The 24,215-nt window shown below is 41.3% G+C and overlaps 1 protein-coding gene across 10 annotated transcripts in view; it reads right to left on the bottom strand.

Moving 5' to 3' along the window:
• Positions 1-8,441: 8,441 nt before the first annotated feature.
• Positions 8,442-24,215, bottom strand: part of MARK1 (microtubule affinity regulating kinase 1) — a 104,426-nt gene continuing 88,652 nt past the window's right edge. For 5 of the 10 annotated variants that reach the window (XM_061625159.1, XM_061625152.1, XM_061625154.1 and 2 more), the window contains exons 15-18: positions 22,811-22,972; positions 21,051-21,305; positions 13,795-13,839; positions 8,442-10,506 (exon numbers count right to left, since the gene is read on the bottom strand). In XM_061625159.1, coding sequence (XP_061481143.1) covers positions 10,152-10,506; positions 13,795-13,839; positions 21,051-21,305; positions 22,811-22,972 — 817 coding nt within the window. In that variant the 3' untranslated portion in view covers positions 8,442-10,151. The remainder of the gene's footprint in view (positions 10,507-13,794; positions 13,840-21,050; positions 21,306-22,810; positions 22,973-24,215) is intronic. The other 5 variants (XM_061625153.1, XM_061625155.1, XM_061625161.1 and 2 more) reach the window with 4 other exon arrangements.

Genomic DNA, 24,215 nt, shown 5'->3' on the forward strand with positions numbered 1-24,215 from the left:
GCTTTGAAAAGTGCTGCATCGATGCTATTAGGACAATTGGAAGCTCTTTCCTCATCTGGATATTTGATCTATTGCGTTCTTCGAAAGTTGCAAGCAAGCCAGCAGATCGGACTCCCCACTATTTGGAAAAGTCTTGGTTCTCCTCGTTCTCGCTCTCCTCTTCCTATTCTCCTTCTAGACCACAACCCAGGAAAGTGTTCGGCATACTTGAAATGTGAGATGTTTTGCCACAGCTCAGTGGCAGAGCATTTGCTTGGCATGCAGAGGGTCCCAGCCAATTAGAGGAGACGGTACTGTGCTCGGTGGTGGACCAAAAATGTGTAGAAGGCACCAGCGCCCTAGGTTCCTGCCTTTACAAGTAATTCGTTACTTGTAACTAGTTACTTCCAAGCTCTGCGCGTGTCACACATTTTGCGGTCGTCTGGATGAGCTCGAAGATACCATATGAACATTCCCTCCAATTGCTAGGTAAAACTACCTAATTTGACGCCCTTTAACTTTTTAAGCAGCACACCACCTACAATTAATTTCCTCCTTGTTAATATTAAGACTGCTTAGTTGCTTTTTATTTCTTCTTTGGCATTTATCAAGGAGCTTGTGTCTAAGGGTGGAGGCAGAGTTGGGTAAGAGCCAATTTTGGTATTTTACGAGACTGGGAGTCAATTGTTGTTATGCTACAGATGGACAGGCCTTGGTGCAACTGGAAAGAGCCTCAGCTTGAATGTCTGCCTCCTCCTCCCACATTCCATCTCAGGACTCTTGATCTGGCTTTATCAGCAGCTAAATTTTTCCTTCCTCCCCATCCCCTGCTTTATCCTCTAGTCTGTTGAAGAATTCTGGAAAACTTGAAGGCTTGCATACTATTTTTTCATATTTTGGTTGACCTAATATGAATACGAGAGCCAGTGTGGTGTAGCGGTTAAGGCAGCCCTTCCCAACTGGTGTGCCTCCAGATGTTGTTGGACCACAACTCCCATCAACCTCAGGCTGATGGGAGTTGTGGTCCAACAACATCTGGAGGCACACTGGCTGGGAAAGGCTGGGTTAAGGTGTTAGACTACGACCTGGGAGACCAGGATTCGAATCCCCACCCGGCCATGAAGCTCACTGGGTGACCCTGGGCCAGTCACTGCCTCTCAGCCTCAGAGGAAGGCAATGCTAAACCCCCTTTGAATACCGCTTACCGTGAAAACCCTATTCATACCGTCGCCCATAAGTCGGAATTGACTTGAAGGCAGTCCATTTCATTTCAATATGAATTTTTTAAAATCTGTCAGCCTGCTGCAAGGGGAAAAATACAGCCAACTTGCAGGAAGTTACTAAGAAAAAAGATTATCTAGATTCATTGCAGTCTGGCTTCTGGCTCGGTTTTGGCACAGAAACAGTCTTGGTGGCCCTGATTGATGAGCTTTGTTGTACAGCGACAGGGGCAATGTGACTGTTGGTTCTCCTGAATCTCTTAGCAGCTTTTAATACTATTGACCACGGTGTCCTTCTGGAATGACTGAAGGAGGTGAGAGTTGGAGGTACTGTATTACAGTGATTCCACTCCTACCTGCAGGACTACTAGCAGAAAGTAGTACTACATTGTTTCTGTCTCCATGGCTTTTGCATTGTGGGATCCTGCAAGGATCTATTCTGTCTCCTATGCTATTTAATATCTATAAGAGCTGTCATCCAGGGATTTGAAGCTCAGTGTCATCAGTATGCTAATGATACACAACTCTATATCTCCATACCATGGAGGCTGTGAAGGTGATAGACAGGTGTCTGAAGGCAGTGATGGGCTGGATGTGGGCCAACAAACTGAGGCTGAATCCAGATAAGGCAGAAGTGCTGGTGGTGAGCAAGTGATTCCCATGACTGGGAATCAGATGCAAGACCTTTTCTGGGATTTGTTCATGTTATGTAAATTTGTATAAATGAGCAGAGATCATCAACGATCTGAGCTGCGTGCGTGCCAGTGTGTGCGTTTACCTAAGTAGCAGGCTTTTACCCTGCATTGAGATCACTGAACCTTAGTAAAATAAGAAAAGTTACTTTATTTATGAAAATACATAGTAGATAGGAAAGGCATACCTAGTTCTAACTTACTAATTAAGTTGAAGGTGCAGTGCCCAGACTTGGGTATTGCTCTCATGGCTCAAGAGAAATAGCAAAGACAAAGATGTCTCCTCTCTTTCGGACAGTTGAAGAAGAGAAGTAAGGGTGGAAGGAGGAGGGATAGATAATCTTCCCTAAGCATATCAGTTTACAAGGAAAGAAGTTAGTCAGAGCACAGCACAGGTAAAGGTAGGTAAGCCTAGCCAGCTGGAGGATCCTAACTCTATCTTCCTTCTGGAACACAATCGAAATTACCCAAACAGGAGTTGCTCTTGCCCCACTTCCAACAGTTCATAGGAACAGGGTCATAGTCTGGAAGTACTCCTGGATTCCAGCTTGTCATTAGAGTCCCAAGTGGCTTCTGTGGCTAGGAATGCTTATGCCCAACTGAGGCTGATCCGACAGCTATAGCCATTCCTGACCAGGATAGCTTGGCCTCAGTTGTCCATGCTCTCATGACTTCCCATCTGGGCTATTGTAATGTGTTGTATGTGGGGCTGCCCTTGGAGATGATCCGGAGGCTGCAGTTAGTGTAGAATGCGGCTCCTAGGCTGGTAAATGGGACCATGTGTCACTGGTCCTGAAAGCACTGCACTGTCTGCAAATGAGCTACTGGGCCCAAATCAAGGTGTTGGCACTAGAATATAAAGCCCTAAATGGCTTGGGACCCAAGTATCTACAACAGCGCCTTCCCAGTATCAACTATCTTGAATCCTCTGATCAACAGGTGAAGCCTTGTTGGTGCTGCTGCCACTGAGCACTGCCCAGTTTTTTATTTATTTATTTTATTTATAGAATTTATTAGTCGCCCATCTGGCTGGCTGTCCAGCCACTCTGGGCAACGTACAACATAGGCATATAATACCTAGACATTAAAAGTCTAAAAACAATGAAGATAAAATCTAGCCCACCCCAAAAGCCTGCCTGAAGAGCCAGGTCTTCAAGGCCCGGCGGAAACTCATCATAGAAGGGGCATGGTGGAGATCATTTGGGAGGGAGTTCCACAGGGTGGGGGCCACAACTGAAAAAGCCCTCTCTCTAGCCCTCACCAGTTTGGCTGTTTTGACTGATGGGATGGAGAGAAGGTCTTTTGAGACTGATCTTGTTGGGCGGCATAGCTGATGATGCTGGAGGCGCTCCTTTAGATAGACTGGGCTGAAACCGTATAGGGTTTTAAAGGTCAAAACCAACACCTTGAATTGGGCCCGGTAAGCAACTGGTAACCAGTGCAGCTCTTTTAGCACTGGAGTGATATGATCTCGCCGGCGGCTGCTTTTAATCAGGCGCGCCACCGCGTTCTGTACCAGTTGCAGCTTCCGGACCGTTTTCAAGGGTAGCCCCACGTAGAGCGCATAACAGTAGTCTAGGCGAGAGGAGACCAGGGCATGTACCACCGATGGGAGCAGATGATTGGGAAGGTAGGGGTGTAGCCTCCGTATCAGATGGCGTTGATACAGCGCTGCCCGGCTCACAGCCGAAACTTGAGCTTCCATGGACAGTTGGGAGTCAAGAATGACCCCGAGGCTACGGACCTGGTCTTTTAGGGGCAATTGTACCCCATTGAGCACCAGGTCCAAATCCCCTAACCTTGCCTTGTCTCCCACGAACAGTACCTCAGTTTTGTCAGGGTTCAGTTTCAGCTTATTATTTCTCATCCAGCCACTCACCGATTCCAGGCACTTGGATAGGGTTTCTACAGCCAACCTCGGTGAAGATTTAAATGAGAGATAGAGCTGCGTGTCATCCGCATATTGGTGACACTGGAGCCCATATCTCCTGATGATAGTCCCCAGCGGCTTTATATACATGTTAAATAGCATCGGGGAGAGGATGGAGCCCTGTGGCACCCCACAAGTGAGAGGCCAAGGGTCCGAAACCTCATTCCCCAATGTTACTCTTTGGTGCCTATCAGAGAGGAAGGAATGGAACCACTGCAATACAGTGCCCCCTGCAATACAAGTTGGTGCTGACCCGTGACAGGGCCTCTTCAGTGGTGGCTCCCCATTTGTGGAATACCCTCCCTAGTGAGGTGTGTCAGTCTCCATTGCTATTAACTTTCAGGAGGAATTTGAAAACATTCCTGTTTACCCAGGCATTTGATGGCTGAAGAGGAGTCTTCTTAGCAGTCTAAAGATCACTGATGATAAAGTATTTTAAGCTATGTTTTAGGACATTTTTAACTGTTTTACAATATTTTTAAATGGATTTTAGGAGGTTTTTAATTTAAAGTTTGGAATGTTTTAAACTGTTTAATATCTTTTCTTTTTGTTGTTAGATTGTTTTATGCTTGCCACCCTGGGCAGGAATAAATTCAACAAATAACAAGTTTAAAAATTCTGTTACTAGAATTCAGCAAACCTTCATGCTTAGTCCTCAGTTATCTTAATATGGCCCCTTGGCAGCCTTTTTTTTTTAATTAAAGAAAATGGAAAAGTAGGAGATAAAGAATGATTGATTATATTAGACAAAAGAAAGTGATTCCTCACACAAGTGTGGTTCAAGTGTGGATTTAATATGGTTGCTAGGAAGCACAAATGGGGAGAGTGCTGGGGCATCTAGATCCTGCTTGCAAGCTTCCCATAGGCATCTGGATGGCTATTAGAAGAATGGGATGCTGGACAAGGTGGGCCTTTGGCCTGTTGCAGCAGGGCTTTTTTCCTTCTTATGATACACAAGTCCTATGCAAGAGTTCTTCACAATCATGTTGGCATAATGCAGGGGCTCCCAAAGTGTGTTCCATGGACCACCAGTGGTCCACAAGCTTCATTCAGGTGGGATGCAGCATGGCGGCAGATTTGTGGTTGGAGATGGCACATTCATCACGTTAAAGATATATATTGATTTTTAATTGATTTGAATTGCTTCTTTTATTTCTTATACAGTATTGTATTTCATGGTATTACAAATTGAATTTTCTGGAATACAATGAAATAACATGTATAAGAAATAAAAAATTAATAAAATATAATTAAAAATCATAGTGTCCAGTACAACACATTAAAATTGCTACAGCAGGCAGAAAACCCATTATGCAGTCCACCAAGGCCCTCCATAAGGTTCATGTGGTTCATGGGAAGAGATTTGGGAACCACTGGCATAATGGTAAAGACCCAAAGCCCTAAAACAGGTTCCCACCCCATCTATGAGCCTATCGAAGGCCCTTCTCTGTGCCAGGTACGAAGCCACCCGTTGCTTCAGACATCCTGCAAAAACTTATCTTTTTGCACAAGCTTTTCCTGATTGGATCCTGTTTTATGATCTTGAATTTATGTTTTATTGTTTTCTTTATGTTATTTGTAATATATAATATTGTGTACCGCTTAGAGTCTTTAAAAATATTAAGCGGTCTATGAATGTCTTTAAATAAGTAAATTAATACAATAAAATAATGTGTGTTGACCTGGCTCCAGGGTCCCCATCCTTGCCTGATCCCCCACCCCCAACCATCCCTTACTGAGCAGGAAAATCTAAAGGGGGGTTCAGGTTAAGCATATTCAGGTTCAGAATCTCTCAAACTTCTATATTTTCAATCCAAAGGTTGAACAACTTTGATTAGGTATGCCTTGACCATATATCAAACTCAAGCTGCAATTCTGCCCCTTCAACTTGTATTTTGTGTTTGCCAGGAGGGTCATAGACCCTCTTTTGGGAGAAGACTGAGCCTAAGTAGGAATTGAGCACTTCTGCCTTTTGTCATCTGCTATCATTCTGCTATCATTTTGCCATCATTGAGTAGCTGTGCCATCATTTCTTTTCTCTGTCTTTTACTATGGATGCACCTGAAGAAAGCTTTTTTGTTGCTTTTGCCATCTCTCGCTAACTTCAGCTCATTCTCAGCTTTAGCCTTCCTGACTCTATCCCTGCAGTTCTGTGCTACCTGTCTGCTCTTCCTTTGCGGTCTGGCCTTCCTTCCACTTCCTGTATATTTTCAATCCAAAGTGAGTGCAGGTTTGCAGACATACTGTCTATCAGAACTCCCACTACCAATCTCATTGCAAAAAATGCTAGATCAATCTTTAAAATATAAACCTACCAGTATTTAAACTTCGCTGAACACTTCACTAGGTGTAGACAAACCAGTTACATGAAATGATTACCTCTTCCTATTTTATGCCAGTTCTTTAGTTCAGTATCTCTTTGGCAGGAATTCATTAACAAGCTTATCCTATTTTCATTGGAAGCTCCTACTAAATTCCACAAGTCATTAAGAATAACCCATGGCTCACTGTCCAAGCACTGCACTAGAACTGTTCTTTTAATTACCAAGGTATTTAGAATTACAAACATTTTTTCCCAGCAGGAGCTGCCACAAGGAATCTAATCTTATTTATTCCCTCCCTCCACCACCCCCCATTGCCCTTTTATTCTACTATTTGGTTTCTAATTCTCTGTGAGGAAAAATATATGTTTTGAACAAAAAATCAGGGTCTTAATCAAACTGTGGTTGGACAATATGGCTTTTTTTGGGAGGAAATCTATCCCTGTAAATGATTGCTTGCTGGTCAGCTCTGCTAACTACCAGAGTCCCTTGAGAAAAATCACTCAGCTTTCTGTCATATTCATAGATAGATCATCTAGCGGTCAAGAAATCACCATTATGTCTTGGAAGAATGAACTACTGAGGCAGAACCAGGTAGGTACTTAGACTGCCGGCTTCCCATGAGCATCTGGTTGGCGACTGCGAGGATGCTGGACTAGATGGGTTTTTGGCCTGATGCAGCAGGACTCGTCTTATGTTCTTTTGATTGGCCATCTCCCATCTATACTTCTGCAGTCTCCTTCCTCTCGAGCCTTCCATTGTCTCACTTTGGTCCTCTCACATACAGTGCCTTGCAAAAGTAGTCAGACCCCTGACCAATGCTCTTTATATTACTGAGTTACAAATGGTACATTGTAATTTCGTTCTATACCTAACCTAACACTGCGCATGCCTCAAGACACACCATAGAGTTAGAAAAGGTTCAGAAGAGGGCAACCAGAATGATCAAGGGGTGGAGCGACTCCCTTACGAGGAAAGGTTGCAGCATTTGGGGCTTTTTAGTTTAGAGAAAAGGCGGGTCAGAGGAGACATGATAGAAGTGTATAAAATTATGCATGGCATTGAGAAAGTGGATAGAGAAAAGTTCTTCTGCCTCCCTCATAATACTAGAACTCGTGGACATTCAAAGAAGCTGAATGTTGGAAGATTCAGGACAGACAAAAGGAAGTACTTCTTTACTCAGCGCATAGTTAAACTATGGAATTTGCTCCCACAAGATGCAGTAATGGCCACCAGCTTGGACGGCTTTAAAAGAAGATTAGACAAATTCATGGAGGACAGGGCTATCAATGGCTACTAGCCATGATGGCTGTGCTCTGCCACCCTAGTCAGAGGCAGCATGCTTCTGAAAACCAGTTGCCGGAAGCCTCAGGAGGGGAGAGTGTTCTTGCACTCGGGTCCTGCTTGCGGGCTTCCCCCAGGCACCTGGTTGGCCACTGTGAGAACAGGCTGCTGGACTAGATGGGCCACTGGCCTGATCCAGCAGGCTCTTCTTATGTTCTTATGTTCATCCCTACAGTGAAGTATGGTGGTGGCACATCATGCTGTGGGGATGCTTCTCATCAGCAGGGACTGGGCGTCTTGTTAAAATGGAAGGAAGAATGGATGGAGCAAAATACAGGGATATACTGCAAGAGAACCTGCTTCAGCCCACTAAAAAAAATAAAGCTTGGGAGGAAATTCACTTTTCAGCAGGACAGTGATCCCAAGCACAAGGCCAAAACAACATTGGAGTGGCTCAAGAACAAAAAGGTGACTGTCCTATAGCAGCCCAGTCAAAGTCCCATTGAGAATCTGTGGGCGCTGTTTGAAAATTACAGTCCACAAGCGACGTCCAACCAACCTGAATGACCTGGAGTGAATCTGCCAAGAAGAATGGGCCAAAATCCTTCTGACATTGTGTGCAAAGCTGATACATACCTACCCCAAAAAGACTTAAAGCTGCTACTGCAGTGATAGGTGGCTTTACCAAATATTAATGTGTGTGGGTTGAATGCAAGCAACATGTTTCAGTTTTTTATGTTCCTTACAAACATTTCCCAACATAAAACCAATGTCACCTTACAATAATTGATTTTGAGTTTCAGTGTTTAAAAATAAAATATCATACAGAATGAAATTACAATGTACCATTTGTAATTCAGTAATATGAGAGCATCAAATAAGGGGTCTGATTACTTTTGCAAGGGACTGCATATTGTGCACTGTGCCAAAACCAATTCACTCAGTCAGATCAGGTCAGACAGCATCCCCATGCCCAGTTAGATAAAGAGAAAAAGACAAAGGTGGGTAGAATGGGAATCGTTCAAGTAAGTTTTTAATAGAGTGCACCAGTGAATGTGAATTAGGATGACTTGCATCAAAAATAATATATATTTTTTAAAGGAACACCAGATAAAAAGGGGTACAGTTCTTTCTTGCCAAAACACCATCCTTTTTCCCCCTAAGGCAACAATACAAGTTCATTTCAGAATAGAACTGTTACAGAAGAGAGAGCTACATCACACTACAGTACAGCATGTCAAGTCCATCTGTCAGAAAACCATTATCAAATGGCACGTTAGCTACACTTACAGCCTTCTAACTTCGGGTTACAGAGTTTACCACAGCTTTTTTTCTTGTTTTTGTTTTTTAAATAAAATGACAATTTTGAATGATTCTCTAATCTTTACAGGAGTGTGCGGATGGGGCCCGTATGTTGAAATTACAGTATTTACGACATTAAATAACATTGCACAACCAACCGCTATGATTAATTCAGTAACAAAATAACAAATATTAAAATGTACCAAGTACTAGTGGTTTTACATAGTTTATATCACTAATTATGAAGGAATTTTCTTTACTTCCATAGGCAAATGCCTACTCACAGCTGCACATTACAGGCATAATGATGTGGAATAAATACAAGAAAGTGGGCAAAATATTAAAAACACAAATAAGATATGAGAACAAATTTGTACAATCACTTAAGTAATAATCTATTGTTATAAACAATATGTATGCTCAGTTGTAAAGTATATGAAACTGCATGTACTGGGGGCAGGGGGAATATTCCAAAAACCAGTTAATTCCTGAGGTGTCATTTATTAGCTCTTACAATTGGTCAACATTTCAGAATACCTTGTGCTATGAAACAGTCGCAATACTAAGATATTTTTATAAAGCAGAATTTGTGAAGGCAGAGAACAATAATATTTCACACCATGATGAATGAGTATGAACTGTACTTCTATTTTGTTGCTACATTTGACCATGGGTCACAAGAGCAAGATTTAAGTTTTCAAATAAAAATGTTATCAAGATGTGATTTCCGTTCCCCAACATGTTTCTAGAGGCCAGAGGCCACAACACCCAGAACCCCCTTTTCCTTACTGCAAGTGCAAACACTGTAAACATGGTCACATTTTTTCTCAAATAAACACTGCTCTGTAAAGGAGGATCAGAGTGAAAGGGAAGCAAGAAAATCCTTTGTACAACAAAAGTCAATCTGTTCTTGACTAATTCTGTTTTTATATATGATTTGTTTTAAAATAACTAAAACTTTCATACTACAGTTGTGAAAACAATTTTTGTGCATTTCTACTATGGATGTAGTTTTTTTTTTAAAAAAATGCATGATAGAGGTAAGAATTATAAAAACCACAAAAAATGTAAATAATGACCAGGAAGAACTTCTTAACTCAAAACAAACACACTTCTGTGCTGATATCTAGACAGCTATACAAGATCTGTAAGCCTTTTTTATTATACAACTCTATGAACATAAAATAACAATGCTCTATATACTTACCTGTACATGTGAACATGTCTTCTTCAGCTACAGTTTTTTCTTTTAATATAGGTCATACTGAATTAAATTTTACAATTCAGAATAACTATGTATAACCTTATTGCAATAGGGACAATTTCTACATGGGGAGTTTCACAGGCCAATCAAGTTAGGTATAACCATTACATTCAAAATGTAAGCTAGACTCTTCCCTGATCTCAGAAATGTTGTTGCTCTTTACAGCTTAAGCTCATTTGCTATTTTGGATGCAATGTTTTTAAAGGCAATAGAAGTCCCAGATATTCGCTTGAAGCGGACTCCATTGAGTGATAGGCGTGGCAATTTACAAACTTCCATCTCCCACTGGACGAGGCTATCTTGTCGAGCATCACCATGGACACAGAAGAGTAGGAACCTCTCTTTTTGTTCATAGTCACAATTGTTAGCATCTAATACTTTTCGAATCTCTCTCATCATATCATTTGGGTCCATGGAACTCGTGGTCTTCATGCTCCACGTAAATCTTAAAGACCGCGGCTTAGAATCTTTACCATCCTCTTTCTCTCTGTCTTTTGGTTCCCCAGAAGTGCTCCTGGAAAGGGAAAGCAATATTTAAATACACTAACAAGTAAATGAATTACACTTACTAGACAATTTAAAAATGCTTTTGGTCAAAATATATCCTCGCTTAGGACATATGTTGCTAAGTAGAGCCACAAAAGGAGGCTCTTAACTATCAGTGATTAGGGTCTCTTTAGATCTCAACTTTTGGAGATCATTGCACATCTCCAAAACATCTAAGGGCCACACAAAACACATGGTAAGGCATGCTGTAAAAAGCTGGGAAGAAAGGAAGCCACCCTGTCATCTGTAAAAAAATATTTATATCCTTTACAAAAGGTGCTTATTTTGCCAATTTGAAGCTGAAGATCTAGAAAGCAAGGGGAATAATCAGGGATGATTCTTGTCTAAAATGCTTTACCCAAGCAACAGTATCTCAACCTACAGAGTCAATGATATGAACATATCTTCCACAACTGGGTTGCTTCCTTCTACTGTCCAATTTTATAAATAATTCTTACTACATTATTTTTTAAAAATCTGCACTCATTGGGCATAAATGCATGCCTCAATGACAGGATGACAGTTGCAGCAGTGCACTGCCTTATGCCACAACGGTTCTCTTGCCCCATATCTGTCATATCTTCTGTGCAATGTAGAGCATTTGTGAATTAAATTGACAGGGAATACATGACTTATTAGCATATTTATTAATAATTTAATAATTATTTAATAGTATTTTGGAAGCATCTTCCATAGATTATTTTGTGATGTCATGGGGAAGAAAGGGATCGGGCATGTTTACTCAGTACCAAGCTCAAGTGAGTTCAATGGGACTTGCTTCCAACTGAGTGTGCATAGAATTGTATGCCTAGGAAAGTGTTTTTTCATTATTAATAGGGATTCTTTCAGCTCCAACTTCATCACACAGTGTTTTGACCTTAACATTTCCATGCTTGCTGAGAATTATTCAGCACGTGTTTAAGCATCAGCTAGCATCCTGAAGTCCTATAAATTCTAAGGTGTAAGAAGCTTCAGCACGTCAACTAGAGTGTGATAGGAAAACAGTTAACCTTTTATCATCACAAAACGTACTGCTTATACACAATACATTGTGTCTGTGTGGAACATCTGGTGTTTAGTTACCCCCTGCAGAGCTTCTAAGCCTGCTGCCCACTCCACATCTGACAAATCGCTCCCTAATCACAAGATTTCAGGGAAGGACCCTTGGCAAGGAGCTGCTGAGAAAAGAAAAATTCCAGAAACAAATCCAAGGTGGGTGCAGAAGCACCTGTGTGCATTTCAGAAGCGGTTTGTAGCTGGTAACGTATGACTAAAGGTCAGAACAAGTAATCACTGGAACTTAGCACTAGTTTTCTATGAAGTACAAATAAGTAGATTTTTTCAGCATCTAACAGGTTAGCTATCTTTCAAGTGATAGGGTATACACACATACTGTTGTAACTGAGCAATGTTTTTGTAATCTTTAACACCTGCAAAGTTTAAGCAGGAACCACTCACATTTTGCGTGCCTATCATTTCATCAGTAAGTAGATTACATGATTGCTAGTGAGAGGTAACTCACTAAACAATCACTAATGAAAAGAAGAAATGTGATGTGGTCTTCCAGCAACAATATCCTATAGGGAAACACACTACACAGATGAACAGGATGGAGGAATCAGTTGCTAACAGCACAGAGAGTAACACAGAAGACAGGAAGAAGATGGACCACAACATCTCAAACTGAGATGAGCAAAGTGAGATTTATGTACTAAATGCATAAAATGGCACTGTCAATTGAATGCTAGGCACAACAGCATTTATTTAGACCATCCCTTCCTGATATGTAAAAGGCAACTATTTTAAAAAACCTAATCACTTTCAAGAAGAAAGAAAAAACAAACTTGTTCAGATTGTTAAGAGCAGCTTCGCATACAGACTCTGTATAAAGGAGCAGGCTTTAAGCATGCATGCCCTACAGCACGTGGCACATGGAAAAAAAGCCTACACATGCACATTCCTAGGAGAGTAGGACACACCCCTTGTTATGCAGTAGGTGGAAGGAGCATCTTTGTGTGTCTGTGTGGGGGGGGGTCGGGTCCTTGTTCAGACTAAGCAGCCTGCAAGTAGGATTTCCGCATGGCATCAGTCCGAGGCTCCCACATCCCCAGCTGTAAGGTGTTTGATAGCGATTCTCAAAGCAATAGCTGCTCATTTTATTTTTTCTGGGTGACCTTCTGGGGGCTACAAGCTTGCACTGGGCAGGGCCAAAGGCAAAAGCAGGCAGGACAATGAATGTAAATTATAAGCTTGTAAAATAGGGTAGTTTCTACCTCTCTATTTTCCATCCACAGAAGCAAGAGACATGATCAGAGTTCAAGGACACATTTCAGCCAAGCAAACGTACTCAAGGACAGCGTGAAGCAGGGCCAGTAGGGGTGTGTGGCTGGTGTGTCAGTGTGGCCTGGGAAGAGTTTAGAACAGCGGTTCCCAAACTTTTCTCTCCACAGACTGAGGCTCTTGCAGACTACAATGATTTTTCTGCCTCTTGTAGCAATTGTAATGTGCTGTGCTAGATGCTGTACAATTTTAATGGTATTTTTATTGTTTCTTTTATTTCTTCTATATTGTATTTTACCACTTTAATTCCATAGACTTCAAATTGTAATACAATAAGATACAATATAAGAAATAAATGCAATCAAATACAATTAAAAATCAGTATGAATCTTTAATGCATTCTTCACAGCCATACTGGGAAACCCTCAAATGAAGCTGGTGGGCCATGGGTGGTCCGTGGACCACCGTTTGGGAACCCCTGATTTAGAGGTTAAAACAGAGAGTTTTGGAGCGGTGCATTCAGCCCCTGGGCCTAAGGTTTTCCTGCACATTTTAAAATTTTAGAATTTGCAACAAGCGGATCGGTATGGCAGAAGTGTTTATTGATTTGGATTATTAGGCAGTTGGCATAGTTTTCAGAATGATAATATATTTTATTAAACAATGAAAGATAATGCTTGAATATTCAAATGTACAATTTTTTAAAAAAGCTCTGACCTTGAAAATACTTAGAAGGTAGCAGTTCCCAAAGTGGACTACTTGTAGCTAGCAGAATCATAGCTACAGAATTTTTAAAAAGTTATTTAAAGTTAATAGTATTTAAAAGAGAAATGGGGACTCTTACTCATGCATAATATTGTTTAAAGACAGATTTAGCAACTCCTCTGGTTTACATATTAGTTTAAAGGCTTTCATAATAATTAAACTTGGAACACAAAAGGGACCTGGCAGCGAAGGATTAATAGTGGCTCCTCACCTTGAGGTGTCAGTTCTGCCACTGGTTTCGCCTTCACATGGATCCCTCAAAACAAAGTTAAGGTGAAGATTTTAATAAATGAAGATTTATTTATAAAAAAATAGTCAATAAAACCTGTATCTAGAACAAAGTTAAAATTACTGTTGAGCAAATATTCAGCATGAAATCATCACTTAATGAGATTTTAATAATATTTGTCATAGCTGCAGTTTACTTTCTTCCTATGAAACCTTGGTTTATTTTTTACCCTGCCTAGGTAACTTCAAATTTCCCCACCCCACCCCTCACCCTAACATTGTGGTTAGCTTAAAATAATCTTCTGGTACACTCAAAAACTAGAACAGCCACATACAGAGATTTTGTTCCATTCTTTTCCCTTCCCCACCCCACAACATATTATAGGTGAGAGAGCATTAGTGCAGTCAACAATAATCTAATCTAGATAGGGTTTCTTACTCATAATGATGTCTCAACCCTATGAACACTTAGCAGCATGCTTTGTCATGCCCTTAAGTCACAACACAGCAGCCAGTTGTATTACGTAGATATTTATTTGCAAATTCAGGCCTTTAGGTACCACCTGGAAAAAAACATACTGAGAGCTCTACCTCCCAGTTTCACCAGCTCCAATTTAAATGCTCGAAGGCATCACTTCTTGCACGTCTACAGAATGTACAGCTCAGACAGAAGCCACCTTGGGGCTTGGAGCAGACCTAACAATACCTTGTTAAATTTGGTCTGGTCAAGGAGCCTCTGAACATTTTCCAAAGTAGCATTTGAGTGAGCCTCCTGTAATTTACACGGTATAATTATTTTGATATGTATTGCAACTTTTAAAATTCACATCCTATACAAAATATTCCATGTCAACATATCTATGAACCAGTTGTGCTAAATGATTCACCATATTCCATGTAAGACATATTTAGATAAGGCTCATTATTAGTCCATCATATGCAATAGCCCATCATATTATTTAAACTAGCACCAAATACACAAGAGTATTGTCTGTATCAGACCTGTGTAACAAGTGATCCACCAAACCAAAATGCAGCCCATCTGCCACATATTCGACAATCAATAACAGGTGAGCTCCACCCTTTTCAAAATGTATCAGCTCAGAAATAAGCTAACCCCATCACCAAATTAAAAAAAAGCATGTAAATCTCAAAGCCAATTGAAATTTAGATAATACATCCCCATGAGCTCTCATGCCACCCACCCCCATTACAGTGTCAATAGCCTATGGGAAAACTACATATCCCAGGGGCTATTTGTGCTTACCTCACTGCACAGCAGCATGCCAAGCACTAAAAGGAGGGAGACATTTCCATCTATTCTGCTTGCTGCTTCTGATAGAGCAACAGCAACAGACAGGTTAAGTGGAGTGGAAGGGAGGGAGTTCTTCTCCAGCTCAGGTTAACATTCAAGCTGGAGAAGAATAAGTGTATGTATAGCACAATGCTCACTTTGTATTCACAGGACCATTCTGAACACAGATAGAAAATAGAAGTTTTGGCATCATTATTACCTTTACCTATTTTTGCTGGCACTAAAAAGAGGGGTTCATCATTCCCCTGGTGGACTGCTGTAGGTGGCCAGTGGGCTGCTTTGAGCTTGGTGGGTCACAAATTGTTCAGGGCTGCTCTACACAGAACATTCCATAAACTTACCAGAACACTTTTTAAAAAACAAACAGTAAAATACTCATTACATGGTATCAATCATAAGCTAGATTGCACGTTGATATGATATGCTTTATAACTGTTTTTTAGAGTACTCCTGATTCCAGCTCATATTTATACACTACCGAACATTTTAAGTTGTTAGCGAAATATGTTTCTAAATATATTGCAAACAGAAAAAAGGACAGTATTAAAAAGTATTGCAATCATGGCTTAAGAAAGTTTAGATGTAGTTGTTAAGTGACACAAAGATGGCATCACACTTAAGTATCTGCATATGTGGGGAACCCCAGGGCGTGATGTTTGATGTGATGTCAGCTTGCAAGTTCTCAATTTAAGCATGAAAGAATTTCAGAACTGGAAACTGCCTTATTATAAATCTGCCATGGATAAGGTCCAAAGGGCAACAAAGTCAGTACATAAGAACATAAGAAGAGCCTGCTGGATCAGGCCAGTGGCCCATCTAGTCCAGCATCCTGTTCTCACAGTGGCCAACCAGGTGCCTGGGGGAAGCCCGCAAGCAGGACCCGAGTGCAAGAACACTCTCCCCTCCTGAGGCTTCCGGCAACTGGTTTTCAGAAGCATGCTGCCTCTGACTAGGGTGGCAGAGCACAGCCATCACGGCTAGTAGCCATTGATAGCCCTGTCCTCCATGAATTTGTCTAATCTTCTTTTAAAGCCATCCAAGCTGGTGGCCATTACTGCATCTTGTGGGAGCAAATTCCATAGTTTAACTATGCGCTGAGTAAAGAAGTACTTCCTTTTGTCTGTCCTGAATCTTCCAACATTCAGCTTCTTTGAATGTCCACGAGTTCTAGTATTATGAGAGAGGGAGAAGAACTTTTCTCTATCCACTTTCTCAATGCCATGCATAATTTTATACACTTCTATCATGTCTCCTCTGACCCGCCTTTTCTCTAAACTAAAAAGCCCCAAATGCTGCAACCTTTCCTCGTAAGGGAGTCGCTCCATCCCCTTGATCATTCTGGTTGCCCTCTTCTGAACCTTTTCCAACTCTATCCTTTCTGAGATGAGGCGACCAGAACTGTACACAGTATTCCAAATGCGGCCGCACCATAGATTTATACAACGGCATGATGATATCGGCTGTTTTATTTTCAATACCTTTCCTAATTATTGCTAGCATGGAATTTGCCTTTTTCACAGCTGCCGCACACTGGGTCGACATTTTCATCCTGCTGTCCACCACAACCCCGAGGTCTCTCTCCTGGTCGGTCACCGCCAGTTCAGACCCCATGAGCGTATATGTGAAATTCAGATTTTTTGCTCCAATATGCATAATTTTACACTTGTTTATATTGAATTGCATTTGCCATTTTTCCGCCCATTCACTCAGTTTGGAGAGATCTTTTTGGAGCTCTTCACAATCCCTTTTTGTTTTAACAACCCTGAACAATTTAGTGTCGTCAGCAAACTTGGCCACTTCACTGCTCACTCCTAATTCTAGGTCATTAATGAACAAGTTGAAAAGTACAGGTCCCAATACCGATCCTTGAGGGACTCCACTTTCTACAGCCCTCCATTGGGAGAACTGTCCATTTATTCCTACTCTCTGCTTTCTGCTTCTTAACCAATTCCTTATCCACAAGAGGACCTCTCCTCTTATTCCATGATTGCTAAGCTTCCTCAGAAGCCTTTGGTGAGGTACCTTGTCAAATGCTTTTTGAAAGTCTAAGTACACTATGTCCACTGGATCACCTCTATCTATATGCTTGTTGACACTCTCAAAGAATTCTAATAGGTTACTGAGACAGGACTTTGCCTTGCAAAAGCCATGCTGGCTCTGCTTCAGCAAGGCTTGTTCTTCTATGTGCTTAGTTAATCTAGCTTTAATAATGCTTTCTACCAGTTTTCCAGGGACAGAAGTTAAGCTAACTGGCCTGTAATTTCCAGGATCCCCTCTGGATCCCTTTTTGAAGATTGGCGTTACATTTGCCACTTTCCAGTCCTCAGGCACGGAGGAGGACCCGAGGGACAAGTTACATATTTTAGTTAGCAGATCAGCAATTTCACCTTTGAGTTCTTTGAGAACTCTCGGGTGGATGCCATCCGGGCCCGGTGATTTGTCAGTTTTTATATTGTCCATTAAGCTTAGAACTTCCTCTCTCGTTACCACTATTTGTCTTAGTTCCTCAGAATCCCTTCCTGCAAATGTTAGTTCAGGTTCAGGGATCTGCCCTATATCTTCCACTGTGAAGACAGATGCAAAGAATTCATTTAGCTTCTCTGCAATCTCCTTATCGTTCTTTAGTACACCTTTGACTCCCTTATCATCCAAGGGTCCAATTGTCTCCCTAGATGGTCTCCTGCTTTGAATGTATTTATAGAATTTTTTGTTGTTGGTTTTTATGTTCTTAGCAATGTGCTCCTCAAATTCTTTTTTAGCCTCCCTTATTGTCTTCTTGCATTTCTTTTGCCAGAGTTTGTGTTCTTTTTTATTTTCTTCATTTGGACAAGACTTCCATTTTCTGAAGGAAGACTTTTTGCCTCTGAGAGCTTCCTTGACTTTGCTCGTTAACCATGCTGGCATCTTCTTGGCCCTGGCGGTACCTTTTCTGATCTGCGGTATGCACTCCAGTTGAGCTTCTAATATAGTGTTTTTAAACAACTTCCAAGCATTTTCGAGTGATGTGACCCTCTGGACTTTGTTTTTCAGCTTTCTTTTTACCAATCCCCTCATTTTTGTGAAGTTTCCTCTTTTGAAGTCAAATGTGACCGTGTTGGATTTTCGTGGCAATTGGCCAGTTACATGTATGTTTAATTTAATAGCACTGTGGTCACTGCTCCCAATCGGTTCAACAACACTTACATCTCGCACCAGGTCCCGGTCCCCACTGAGGATTAAGTCCAGGGTTGCCATCCCTCTGGTCGGTTCCATGACCAACTGATCTAGGGAATAGTCATTTAGAATATCTAGAAACTTTGCTTCTTTGTCATGACTGGAACACATATGCAGCCAGTCTATGTCCGGGTAGTTGAAGTCACCCATTACTACCACATTTCCTAGTTTGGATGCTTCCTCAATTTCATATCTCATCTCAAGGTCTCCCTGAGCATTTTGATCAGGGGGACGATAGATCGTTCCCAATATTAAGTCCCTCCTGGGGCACGGTATCACCACCCACAACGATTCTGTGGAGGAGTCTGCCTCTTTTGGGGTTTCGAACTTGCTGGATTCAATGCCTTCTTTCACGTATAGAGAGACTCCGCCACCAATACGTCCTTCCCTGTCCTTCCGATATAGTTTATATCCAGGGATAACCGTATCCCACTGGTTTTCTCCATTCCACCAGGTCTCCGTTATGCTCACTATATCAATGCTCTTCTCTAAGACCAAGCACTCCAGTTCTCCCATCTTGGTTCGCAGGCTCCTAGCATTAGCGTACAGGCACTTGTAAGCAGTGTCTCTCTTCAAGGGTCTTTGGCACTTGTGGTTAGGCCTGTGGTAATTTTGCTCTTCTGAATTTATATCCTGTGCCCCTGCTCTCACAATGCCTACTTCTAGGCCTACCCCTTTTAAAATTTCATCATTTCTTTGGTTTTTATCCCAGGGGGGAGGTTTATTCCGAACCGGACCTTTCTCAGCTCCTGTCGGGTTTCCCCCCTCAGTCAGTTTAAAAGCTGCTCTGCTACCTTTTTAATTTTAATAAAAATAAAAAAGTAATAAAAATCTCATGGATTTTAATGGACCTGACCATTACTATATAAAGTTCCAAAGGAATATACATGCCTCTGGGTTCAGAAATTACTGTTTCAAAACAAAAATTATACTTCATGAAGATAATAGTTAATTACATTTTAAATTAACATTGTGTGGTCCGACATACCCCAACAGGCTTTGTGTTAGGCTATGTTTCTGAAATCAATCATATCTTTATTTCCAACAGCAGAAGGACACTGTCAATACAAATGGTATTAAGAGGGTCAAGATGAATGGGAAAATGACTTTTAAAAAATACTTGGGGCTGCTCCATGCAACAGAAAATTCCTAATATCATTTCCGTGTAACGAACTGTTATTAAAAAGAGAGCATATATCTGTTTTGCCACATTTATTTGCCACATTTCTGGGAAGTCCAGAATTGCAGTAGATTCTCATAGTTTGATTGATAGATTTGATAGAAGGTGTAGGGAAATTTTGGCTCTCCAGTTGTTGCTGAACTACAACTCCCAACATCCCTTGGCCATGCTTGTTGGGGCTGATGGGAGTGGTAGTTCAGCAACATCTGGATGGCCAAAGGTTCCCCACACCTGTCATAAAGGATATGATGGAGCTGGAAAAAGCTCAAAGGCAATAAAAATTATCATGGGGTTAGAAAAACTCTGCTATGAGAAAAAGTTTACAACCTTTGGAGCTTTCTAGTTTAGAATAAAGTTGAATGAGGGGATGACATGATCAAAGTGTATAAAATTATGCATGGTATGAAGAAAGTAGAGAGAGGTTTTTCTCTCCCTCTCGTTGTACTGGAACCTGGGGGTCATCCAGTGAAGCACAATGTTGGAAGATTCAGGATAGACAAAAGACAGTACAGTAGGGCCCCACTCATACGGCAGGTTAGGTTCCAGACCCCCGCCGGTAAGCGAAAACCACCGAAAAGTGGATCAGCTGTAGCGCAGAGGTCTGGAACCTAACCCGCTGATCGCACCACAGGAGAAGATCAGATCTTCCCCTCCTCGGGCTCAATCAGCTCGAGCGGGAGTCTGATCGCGCCAGAAGAGAAGATTGGCTGTAGCACGCTACAGCTGATCTTCCCCTCCTCCGGCATGATCAGCTGGAGTGCGGGGAGCTCCAGACCCCCCTCCAGCTGATCGTCCCGCTGGTGCCATATTAACGGAATGCCAAAAAGCGGGGCGCCAAGAAGTGGGGCCCTACTGTATTTCTTCACGCAGCACATTTGAGTTTGCTAACACAAGATGTAGTGAATAGCCACTATCTTGGATGGCTTTAAAAGGGGATTAGACAAATCAGTGGAGGATAAAGCTATCAATGGCTACTAGTCATGATGGCTGTGCATTGCCTCCAGTATGGAAGGTGGTATGTTTCTGAATACTAGTTGCAGGGGAGAGAGTACTGTTGAAGTTGTCTTGCTTGCAGGCTGTGAGACAATATGGGCCTTTGGTATGATCAAGCTCTTATGTTAGTGTACACATAACAAAAGCAGTGCCCACTGCAGATGGCGGTGCCCATAGCTTTTTTTCTACAGAAACGAAAATCCATGTAGGAAATCAACTGTGTTAGAATGAGCCTTTAAGTGCCAGGATGCCTACCAACATTTTCTTAGACACTAACCAAAAAAACAAGCTGTTTTATATTTATTGGATTTCCACACCAGACATTACAATTCATCCAAGACATTTCTGATTCTTTAACAATGGCATTAATACAGAAAGCTGCCATCATTATTGTATACCATAATTTGATTATACCAGCTTGAATGGGGCTCCCAAGCAGTTACCCATCCAGGCACTTGTAAGGTTTGTTTTTAACAATACAACTTTATTATTTCACCTTTCAGGTTACCTGGAAACAAAAATAATGGATCGTACTAACCTGCGGACAAATTTGGAAGTTATTTTGCTTATAATGCCAGTTGATGTCCCCCTTCTAGTTTGAGCAAATGTGCCTGTTTCGTGTGACGGTGATGCTGGTGGCCCATTGTAAGTGGCATTGCGCCTCTCCCGTAGCTGCTCACCATGGAAAGTGCTTCGGCTTGAACTCCCTCGAGGAAAACGGGTTCGGTCTGGAGTGGTAGTGCTAATACTGTGAGCAGATGGGGAAGCAGCAGGTGCTCTTTGAGTTGCACTGCTGGGAAGCCAGAAGCGTGTTTGAAAACAAGAGAGATACAAAGAGCCAAGTCAAGAGAAACCTCCAACAGGAGTAGCAGTTCTCAAAACTTACTTTCTTGACTAAAGCTGAGGTCCAAGGTTATGTGCAGTACTCAATTTATGTAATCCATCCTATGCTCATGGGCTAACATGAGCATTTATACATTTTTATTTATACATTTTTATTTATAATGCTGTCTACCTAAATCTACAATGAAGAGGAATGGAATCTTTCACATTCAAAATAGTTGTACAAAAAGTAAGAGCTACAGAATGAATTTATTTTCTTGTTCTACAATATCCATAATATGGTCCTGCTGCTGTTGCAGAGATTACATGGGATTTTTTATTTCAATGGAAAGAACCCAAGAGGGAAGGAGAACAAAGGGCAAAAAAGAGAAAACAATTTAGTGCTATTTGATATTTGTGAGTAAACTTTCTGTCATGATAAAGTGGTGCATTTAGAGACAAAAAATGAAAATGAAAACGTAAGTAGTCAGTGTTACATGTATGGCTGGATGATATCATCATCATCTATTACCTACCCTTCCCAGGGTGGGTTACAACAATTTTACAATATGGCTTTAAAAACAATTAAAAAAAACCTAGTATCACAAAAATTATGATTTTGGGCTACGACTGGAAAACAGTTCCTACCTACAAAGTCTTATTTAGTGGTTAGAGTTTATACAAAGACTTGGGAGACTCAAGTTCAAATTCCCATTCAGCCATTAAGTTCATTGGGGGATCTCAGCCTGACCAACTTCAAAGGACTGTTGAGAGGATAAAATGTGGGAAGAACTCAATGTATGGCTGTTGCCCTGAAATTGGGAGTGAGGGAGTCCTGAGCACCTTGGAGGAAGGATGGGATAAAAGGCAAAAAACATAAGCAAATAAAAACAAAACACCTCTTTCTTTCCTACCCTTTCCTTAAGTTCTTGTTTCTTAGTCCACCGCCTCTGGCTTCCTTTTCCTTCACTTGCCTCTTTCTCAGGGCCATTTTTCAGTCTGACCTCAGAAAGCTACCACTATATCTCGGACAAGTATGAATTGTTGATCCCAGACAAACAGACAACTTGCCCTTCTCTCTCAGAAGCTAGACCAGGGATAGCTAACATCTTGACTTCCAGATGCTGTAGGCTACAAGTCACATCAAGTCACATCAGCATGATTGATTGTCAAGGATAATGAGAGTAACAGTCCACATTATCTGGAGGGCATCTTGTTGGCTACCAGTGAGCTACACTGGAAACAATCTGAAAATTTTGTTCACCGGCAGTTAGAATGTTCGTGAATATTCCAATGACATCAGAGGAGCTGAACCAATTGGTGATAAAGGCTTCAGCATCGCAAGCATTATACAATTTAGACTGGTGGAACACAGCAGTGTTGTATGTTGTGCCACTTGTAGTTAAATACCTATACATATTTGTATAACATCTTACCACACAAAGTACCAAATCAATGATTCATACTGAAAAATACCTTGGTCGATAAGCTTCAGTGCCATCTTTGATAGTTGGCAGTGTAACTTTTATAGGGTGCCCAGAGGCAGACATGGACTTCTGGTGTCGGGGTCGTGTTGATATTGCAGAAGCGACAGCAGAGCCAGCAGAAGAGGTACTGCTTGCAGACATTTCTGTTAAACTTTTATCATAAGAACAAAAGCATCAAAAGGACTATCTTGAGATAAGATGTTCTGGTAAAGTACTTTCATGTAAAACCTTTGGACTTGTCTTGGACACTTTCCCCCCCAAAAACTGATTTAGTCAAGACATGATCATCATCAGCTCCTACTGAAAAATGCTACAAGATTGCTTTGTATTGGCTCCAGTCAGGTTATGGACATACAATTTTAGGACCTTTGACTAACCACCAAAATAATCCAGAGGAAAGAAGATGCCCCAGTAAAGAGGAATTAATATTCCAACAAATATTATCGATTTGCATATATAGAAAAGCAACAGCAACTGACTTGCTTGTTCAATCATAGTAAAAATTTTTTTATCATCTACACAGCTAGCCTTGATGAATTAGCTCTACCATTGTATCTGATTAAAAGGCTACTGGTAGCATTTTAAATGAATCCTCTAGTAATGTCAAAGTAGAGTGAGGAACAAGCCACAATGCAAATGTAATCAACTCACAAAGAGCACAGATATCAACTATTTCAGTCTATTGGAGTTTTATAATTTCAGTATTTAAGCAAAAGAAAATGTTTCTTCTTACTACTTCCCAGCATCCCATTCATAATACTAATGTAGTGATTTTTAGGTAGATGCAAAATTAACAAGTCTTTTAATATCTTTAACCCTTTTTTAAAAGATGTTTTAAAGTTTTTTTAAAATGTTTTTAAAGTTGTTTTGTTTTAATGTATTTTAAGGTCTTTTAATGATGTTTTAAAGTGTTTTCAGTGTTTCTGTTTGCTGCCCTGGGCTCCTGCTGGAGGGAAGGGCGGGGTATAAATAAAATAATAAATAAATAAATAAAGTCTAAAAACCTAAAAACAGTTGTGCCTGAAGCAGCAGAAGAAAAGGACACAGCTGACACTCCCTGAAACACAGGAACAGGCTACAATTCTGTTGAATTTTGTGACATCACATCATTTTGGCCAGTCCAGTGTGGGGACCAGGGCATAACAACTGTCTTGGCCCCTTTGGAGGACTCCTCAGAGGAGGAGGAGGACTCGGGGGCAGCAGCAGCAGACCCAGGAGAAGGAACAACCAGAATCCCTGAGGATGCAGCTCCAGCTCTCCCTCAGCTGGATAGTGTCCAGGACATGGCTGAAGCCCCTCAGTCGGATTCAGGGAATGAACAGGAGGCTCCCCTCCCCCCTGCAGAGTGAAGACACCAGCGAGTATTGCAACAATGCAGTCTGTGTGGCCGTTTA

Source organism: Rhineura floridana, chromosome 4 (assembly GCF_030035675.1).
Source record: "Rhineura floridana isolate rRhiFlo1 chromosome 4, rRhiFlo1.hap2, whole genome shotgun sequence".
Taxonomy (NCBI): domain Eukaryota; kingdom Metazoa; phylum Chordata; class Lepidosauria; order Squamata; family Rhineuridae; genus Rhineura; species Rhineura floridana.